Genomic DNA, 8,214 nt, shown 5'->3' with positions numbered 1-8,214 from the left:
AAACAGGGCCCACATGTATTCAACAAATACAAATGCGCTATGTTACAAAGCACACCTTCAAAGCTCCTAGAAAACCTCCCACTGGGTGTTCAGAGGCGGCTCTGTGAGCATCATCACCTAAGGTGGGACGGGAGAGTCAGTCTGACAGGTGGAGTAGAGGCTGACAGGAGCTGACAGGAGGCTGACACACAAGGTGCAGCTGGTCGCTTTTGGATGTAGTTTTAGCTTCTAAGGACTAACTGAAGTGAAGACATTTGACAGAGCTGTCGTCTTTGAGGTGAGTGGACCATCCATTTCACATTGCTTTGACAGATAGGATGGAAATTCCATGCCTTATTTCCAGGGGACAACTGTGAAATGTTGTGGGTAAGGATTTAGTATGAGTATGAGATGTGATGTGGTCCTGCAACAGCCCATTTTCTGAAATATCTGTTCTATCCTTAATACCTGTACACGTCCATTTTTCCCCATACTACAAATTAATATCACAGGGAAAGTCTAACTAAATAGGCTATATTTATTGCAAAACAGTCTTACCTTAAAGTAGTAATGTCATTGATGGTTAATCATGCTGTTTGTTTGTTTTGTTGTCTTTTAAATATTCTAGTTAGTAGTTATCCACCACTTTCTTTTAGCCACATTCCAGTCTTAGAAATTTAGGCAGGAAAATCCACACGGAACAGCTAATGCTACAACACTGCAAAATCAGTTATGTCATATTAGTCATAATTTTAGATTTTTTCACCTTGGTCAGCGTGAGACTATTCTCATTTTACCTTGTCTCAGCTGCCATATGAGAAGCAATTCATAGTGTGCCAGTCGGTACTGTAGAAAATCTGTATGTACTGTGTCTCTATATACTATGTGCCCATCAAATTTCTCAGTCATGTAAAATCTTGTTAACTCTAATTATGATTGAATGAAAGGAAGTTGTCATCTGTGCTGAAGCAATTAGCTTCTGAGATAACCACGTTATTTAAATGCAATTACTGAGCAGAAATACATTTACTCGTTTGACAATGACACTAAATATAATTAGTATTAAAAGTCTCTGTCATATGGTAGTACGATCATAGGCTAATGAGCAGAGTCAACATCATACTTGTAATGTGTACCATGATTAATCAGTTGACAGAATTGTTCAATAATAATGCAAAGTAAGTTCGGCTAACTATCAAACAGAGTGGATCACCAGTGCCAGTACCAGGCTATGAAATGAAGGGGAGCAGATGATGAGTCTGTGGGTGGTGTCACACTTGTAGTCATAATTCAGATGAGACCAGCTGTCCATTGCACATTGTTGTTCATTCACTGCTTGGCTTCTCAAGAAACAAAGAGGGAGTTGACATAAGTAGGAAATTCATAGTAAATCTCTTACTCATCCTGAAGCAGGTGTGATTTGGATAGGATGTTATGGATGAAGGGTTTTGACTTGCATTGATCATTTTCTACATTTATGCTCAAATTATAATGGTATTGTGTGATATAAAATATATTTACCTTTGTTTAGATGGTGCAATGAAGGGAAAGCAATCATGCTGCGGCAGATCATGGCCAAACCCCGGAGACAAGCTTTTCGGGGAGCTGGATACATGTTTCATGCCCAATCGTCCTCCTGCCTTTCAATGACAGAGGAACTTTTCTTGGATGCTGCAGAATATGGCAACATTCCTGAAGTGAGGCGGATGCTAGAGGAACTGCCAGAGCTCAATGTCAACTGTGTAAACTACATGGGCCAAAGTGCACTGCAGCTGGCAGTTGCCAACGAGCATTTGGAGGTGACTAAGCTCCTACTCAGGAAGAAGGACCTGGCTAGAATAGGAGATGCTTTGCTGTTAGCCATCAGTAAAGGCTACATTCGTATAGTGGAGGCCATACTGAGCCACCAGGCCTTTGCAGACAGTCAGAGGCTCACTAATAGTCCAAGCCAGGGGGACACGCATGACGACTTCTTTGCCTATGATGAGGATGGCACACGTTTCTCTCACGACATCACTCCCATCATTCTAGCTTCTCAGTGCCATGAGTATGAAATCGTGCATATTCTTCTTATGAAGGGGGCCCGTATAGAGCGGCCCCATGACTACTTCTGTCAGTGCAGGACCTGCAGCGAGCAGCAGAGGAATGATGCTTTTAGCCATTCACAGTCCCGCATTCATGCATATAGAGGTCTCGCTAGTCCAGCATATCTGTCCCTCTCAAATGAAGACCCTGTGATGGCAGCTCTGGAGCTGAGCAATGAGCTTGCAGTTCTAGCCAACATTGAGAAGGAGTTCAAGGTACAGTCATGTTGTTTTAAAATATATTGGATTTATTTATTTTTTTACAAAAAATGTAGGGATGACAGCTGTACATCATGTTGATTAAAAGATTACTGGTAATGATAGGATTAGAGGGTCTGGCAGTTTTTCGCCATTAGTGATTCATAAAAATGGAAGAATAGGGTTGTAAAGATATTGCCTTTCTCTTTTACAGAATGATTACAAGAAACTGTCGATGCAGTGTAAGGATTTTGTGGTGGGACTCTTGGATTTGTGTCGAAACACGGAGGAAGTGGAAGCCATCTTAAATGGGGACCCTGAATCATGTCAAAACACTGAAACCTTTGGCAGACAAAACCTTATAAGGTTAAAACTTGCAATAAAATATGAGGTTAAAAAGGTAAGCATCTGCAGCAAAAGGTCCCACATTGCATACAGTGAAATTCTAATATATTTTCTGATTATAAAGTAGGCTGAGGTTCTATTAAAACTGTGAAAGTATCAAAGCGCTCAGACTACGAAGAAAAGCACACAGCCTGTATTCAGAAACTGGCCCTCAGGACCATTCGTAACTTTGTGATGTCACAACAAAGCAGCCACCACTGCCATGCCCCAAATCCCACCCACCAATAGACCCAACATCCAGCCTTATGGTATTTGTTATTTTTGCATCTTTATCTGAAATCTGCTCTGCTTTTATTCATTTACTCATAAGGCAATCAGCCAATCAGTCACTTCACTTCAAATAAATCTGTGAAAATGTAAAATATGGGACCTTAAATTTTTAGGTTTAGAACGGATGCACTTGTATTAATACTTGACCTCATGCTTGATTATGTAATATTCAATATGTAATCCTTCACTGTCATTCTCTCTTCCTGTCTCACACACACACACACACACACACACACACACACACACACACACACACACACACACACACAAAAACAATGCCGATGAACCAGTTTGTAGCACATCCGAACTGCCAGCAGCAACTCCTCTCCATCTGGTATGAGAACTTTTCTGGACTGCGTCAGCAAACGACAGCAGTTAAAGTCCTACTTGTCCTTGGCGTAGCTGTTGGTTTGCCCATCTTGGCTATCATGTACTTGATAGCACCATCAAGTAAGGTTAGTTTAAAAAAATATGTTTTTAACAGGTTAACAGTTACATTGTGCATTTCTTATATTATTCTCTCTCTTGAAGATGTTATTCTGTTATGTAATTTTCAGAAGAAAAAAAATGGAGAAGCTTAAACCAATGTTAAATGTTGTTCCTGTTTGCCACACTCTGTCAGTTAGGGAAGCTCATGTCTGGACCTTTCCTGAAGTTTGTGGCCCATGCAGCTTCCTTTATGATATTTCTTTGCCTGCTGGTCCTGAACGCAGCAGACCGTTTTGAGGGAACGTCACTTCTACCTAACATGACCACCCACGATCATCCTTCACAGCTGTTTCGTATGAAGACCACCCCCTTTACCTGGATGGAGATCCTCATCATATCTTGGGTCATAGGTCATGAACGTGAATCTGCTTTCCCTGCCACCCTGTCCCTTTCCCATTCCTAAATACAACCACAGTTAACAATCATATCTTTTTCTATTAAGTTAGTAATTTTTACATTATGTTAATTTATTCCTCTCCCATCTTTCAGACACTTAGTCTTGTCGACTTGTTATGATTTAAGTCAGGCTCCTACACAATTACATCACTCGGCTCTGCATGCAGGGTCAAGGATATTATGAGTCATTGCGGTTATAAATCCTAAATATCTATCTTGGTAGGAAATTGCCCACATAGATAATTATATTCTTACCACGTGTACCATTATAAATCAGACTTGTAATGAATTTCCAAAGATGAAAAAGGCAAGGTGACACTTAGCTCTTCAGGCGAGACTTTGGAGCCACATCATACACACTTTGTCAGTACACAGCATCAGTAAATCTTATGTGATACGACTATCAACTCAAGGCTGGTCACGTTTATGTTTACAAATCATATCAGCCTATTTATTTGAGACAGTGTGATTGTCAACTAAATATGTGATTGTTTTTTGCTTGTAGGGAAGATCTGGGAAGAATGTAAAGATATTTGGTCGCAGGACATTCGAGAATACATCTCAGAACCATGGAACCTTCTTGACTTTAGTATCTTGGCCATATTTATGACCTCTTTCATTGCCAGATTAATGGCCTTCTGGCATGCATATTCTGCTCAGTGTTATGTTGACAAGCACTACAAGGACCTGTCCAACATGACCTTGCCCTTTGAGATACAATATTTCCAGCTGGGTAAGTGAGGACCAAAAGAATACATGCATGATTCAATATCAGTTTCTTACACAAAACTTTAAATAGCCTATTGTTTTTGAAGTGGATTCTTTCAGGCTCACTGAATGTTGATTTTAGTATTGATCTGATTAACAACTATTACATGTAGATAAACCTATTATTCGAGTAATAATTTTCTTACTGTCAAAGTTTACTTGATAAATACTTTTCCCATTCCACATTTGTTTGTTTTCAGCTCGAATCAACTGGATGCCCTCAGACCCACAGCTCATTTCTGAAGGCCTTTATGCAATTGCAGTTGTGCTGAGTTTTTCCCGCATTGCATACATCCTGCCTGCCAATGAGAGCTTTGGGCCTTTGCAGATATCGCTGGGAAGAACTGTAAAAGACATATTCAAGTTCATGGTGATTTTCATAACAGTTTTTGTGGCTTTCATGGTGGGAATGTTCAATCTGTACTCGTACTACCTCGGAGCCAAGCACAACGATGCATTTACAACGTGAGTACCAACTATAGACTTCTGCTAACTCAGTTTACCTGAAAACGCATGGAGGACTGCAGCTCTGGATACTATCTGTAATTCATTAATATGTAAGACTAACACAATTTTTTCATTACACTAATTTAATTACATTTTCTCCACTCCTCCAGGCTTGAAGAAAGCTTTAAAACACTATTTTGGGCCATATTTGGCTTGTCAGAGGTTAAATCAGTGGTCATCAATATTGACCATAAATTCATTGAGAATATCGGGTATGTTCTGTACGGGGTGTACAACATCATCATGGTGATTGTCTTGCTGAATATGCTCATCGCCATGTTCAACAGCTCCTTCCAAGAAATTGAGGTAAATTCTGACCAGCTACATTTCTCAATTTCTATTAGTATAGTGTTTTGTCTTGTTTCTGTTACTCTCAGTGGTGTTATAAGATCATACTTATTTTAGAAATAATTTAATTTGGCAAAATATTTGTAGTTGTTATTATTTATTGTTGATTTATGCCAAAGGTGTCACATTGAGTTCAGTTTTGTATTCCTGGTTTATATTTGAGATTTACACAATAACACTGAGTAGAAATGTAGATAAGCAGCTGGAAGTCACACATAAGAAATGCAAATGTTCTTACCCCCGCTTACTATTTCTTCTCTGTTGATGTAGGATGATGCTGATGTCGAGTGGAAGTTTGCCAGAGCTAAACTCTGGTTCTCTTACTTTGAGTACGGTGGCACACTGCCTGTGCCCTTCAACCTTGTACCGAGCCCCAAGTCTTTTGTCTCCCTCCTGCTGTGGATAAGGACGTTTCTCTGGGCTGTACCTCAAGACAAAGGCAAAGAAAATTCAAATGATGAGATGGAGCTTAATAAAGTGAGGCACCAGCTGTTCATATAAATTATATTTGAAACAAGGAAATGAACAGATCAATTTTGTTGGATGTAAATGAATGTCTGAAGACATTTGTAACACTGGAATTGCCTCCAGTATGTCACAGGTCCACAGGGCCCTCTTGTGTCATGTGTTCAAGTTGCAGTTGTCAGTGTATCTCAGAAAAACAAGTATAGACAGTGCTTCTTCTCTTTTTTCTCGTTTCTAATCTTAGTTAAGGCAACAGGAAGATCTGACTGTGGACACGTCACTTGGTCCGACCCGCCACCAGGTAAATCAGTTTTTATTTTGTAAACCACTAATAACTGTGACACACACATATAGCAATTTGAATGGACATAATGCAGTCTTACTAACTTTTTTTTTATTATGACAACAATTTAAGATACTCAAAGGAGAAATGTAATACATACATGTATAAATATAAACGAGTCATTCAAAACCATGTTCTATCAAATATGCTGAGAGATCACACCGGCTGCTGCTTTCCTTCTTACTTAAAGCAGAAGTAAGCGATCCGGTCGTTTTCGCTAATGCTGCGTTCCAGGCAGGCTTTTGAAACCGTAAATTACAGCTTCAAGTCACAACTTACGACTTTGTAGCGTTTCAGGCAACCCACTTGTGTTTTTCCGACCTGTTTTACCGGTGAAAGTCACTATAACGGCCACTCGTAACTTCCGGCCCGTGAACTCGTACCAGATTGAACTGGTATGACTTCACAGGTCGGAAAAACACGAGTTAAGAGTTTCCTTGAACGCACCATAACAGTCCTCGTCCCTACGTCACCACATTCACGGCGTCCCTTGGCTGCACACACAGCCCTGCATGCCGTTCTCTCTCCTCATTGGATAAAAACTGTAGGATACGATAAATGTTTTCTCCTCGGCTCAGAGCAGAGCAGAGTGACTGACAGACCCGTGTTTCAGTCCAAACACTCTATGTAAGTGATTGCTGTCGGAAGATATAACTATTTAAGACTTATATTAACACAAATATATCACTTACTTCTGCTTTAACTCAGACTTTACAGGAACAATTAGCTCATTAGTTGGAGGCTCAAATTTTTGATTCTTTTTCATAGAAGATAATGAATCGTCTCATCAAAAGATACATCGTAAAAGCACAAAGAGACAAAGACAACGATGAAGTGAATGAAGGTGAGTTAAGTGGATGTTCTGAGTAGTATGCTTTTCATTATGCATATCATCAAACTATGAAACATAATTTGACACTGTTTCACTTACGGTCCCACAGGTGAACTGAAGGAGATCAAACAAGACATCTCCAGTCTCCGCTATGAGCTGCTGGAGAGGGAGAACCATGACATGGAGACATTGACAGATCTCATCAGACAACTGGGAGAAGTCTTACATGTTCGGCAGAAAGAGGAGCAGAGGCACAAGCTGTCAACACACTCTTAAAATGCACAACACTTCAATGAGGGTCAAAGAGCCTCTTAAGGCACAGACTTACTACTGTACTTTAGTTTTTCTTTTTCTTTTTTTTTTCACAACAAAACTATACCTAATAAAACTGGTTATTGAGTATCTTAAATATAAAAACATCTTCGCTTTCCCATTACCCTTTTTGGAGGAAAAACTCATCAAACCATCTTCGTTCTTGTTGCTGTCTGTAAAGTTAACCAGATGGTGGCACTAATGGAACTTTTTTTCTTACACAGCTGTGTTAGACTGATATGGACAACTGGCTGCTAACGTGTGATGTTTATATGGTTTGATTTAGGGGTGATTTCTCATCTCAAGTACAAAAGCACTTCTGATAAAAAAAAATTAAAAAAAACCCCATCTGTTTGAATGTCTCAGTGGCAGGTTAGCAAATCAGACAGACATAATGTAAAAATAAAAGAGCTGGTCAGTACTAACTGCCTGCAGCTTTCTGTGATTCTCAAGTTACTGTATGCAGTTTTTTTCTGTGATGTAAACTTAAGATCAATAAACATGAATTACATTTTTTTATACAAAACACAACCTTTTTATTTATGTTTTTTAATGTGCTGGTTTATTAAAATGTTGGTCACTTCAGCATAATGTTTAATGAGCAGAACTGAAATCAATGATTATTTTCCCCTCAGGGCACAGAGGGTTTACGGCTTGTTAAAATCATTGCAGCAGATCCTGTTGTGCTCTCTCACGCTTGCTGTGAAGCAAGACAACTGTCTGAGAACAGTCTGACCTGTCAGGTAGACAAACAGCTGAGCTCGCCTCCATCTACAGCTATAGCAGAGGAAAAGCCAGTGAGTCAAGTCCCTGAGGAG

The 8,214-nt window shown here is 39.7% G+C and overlaps 1 protein-coding gene across 1 annotated transcript; it reads left to right on the top strand.

Moving 5' to 3' along the window:
• Positions 1–1,520: 1,520 nt before the first annotated feature.
• Positions 1,521–7,360, top strand: trpc6b (transient receptor potential cation channel, subfamily C, member 6b; the record flags this gene model as incomplete). The annotated part of the gene is made up of 11 exons (XM_083985670.1): positions 1,521–2,279; positions 2,476–2,661; positions 3,227–3,391; positions 3,559–3,775; positions 4,327–4,554; positions 4,790–5,054; positions 5,207–5,402; positions 5,715–5,921; positions 6,154–6,210; positions 7,021–7,096; positions 7,194–7,360. The coding sequence occupies exons 1-11, from the start codon at positions 1,536–1,538 to the stop codon at positions 7,358–7,360; spliced, it is 2,508 nt and encodes an 835-aa protein (XP_083841796.1). The 5' UTR covers positions 1,521–1,535.
• Between the last annotated feature and the right edge of the window lie 854 nt (positions 7,361–8,214).

This window comes from Trachurus trachurus (genome assembly GCF_905171665.1).
Source record: "Trachurus trachurus genome assembly, chromosome: 13".
In the NCBI taxonomy this organism is placed as follows: Eukaryota; Metazoa; Chordata; class Actinopteri; order Carangiformes; family Carangidae; genus Trachurus; species Trachurus trachurus.
This window is presented reverse-complemented; position numbering and strand designations above follow the sequence as displayed.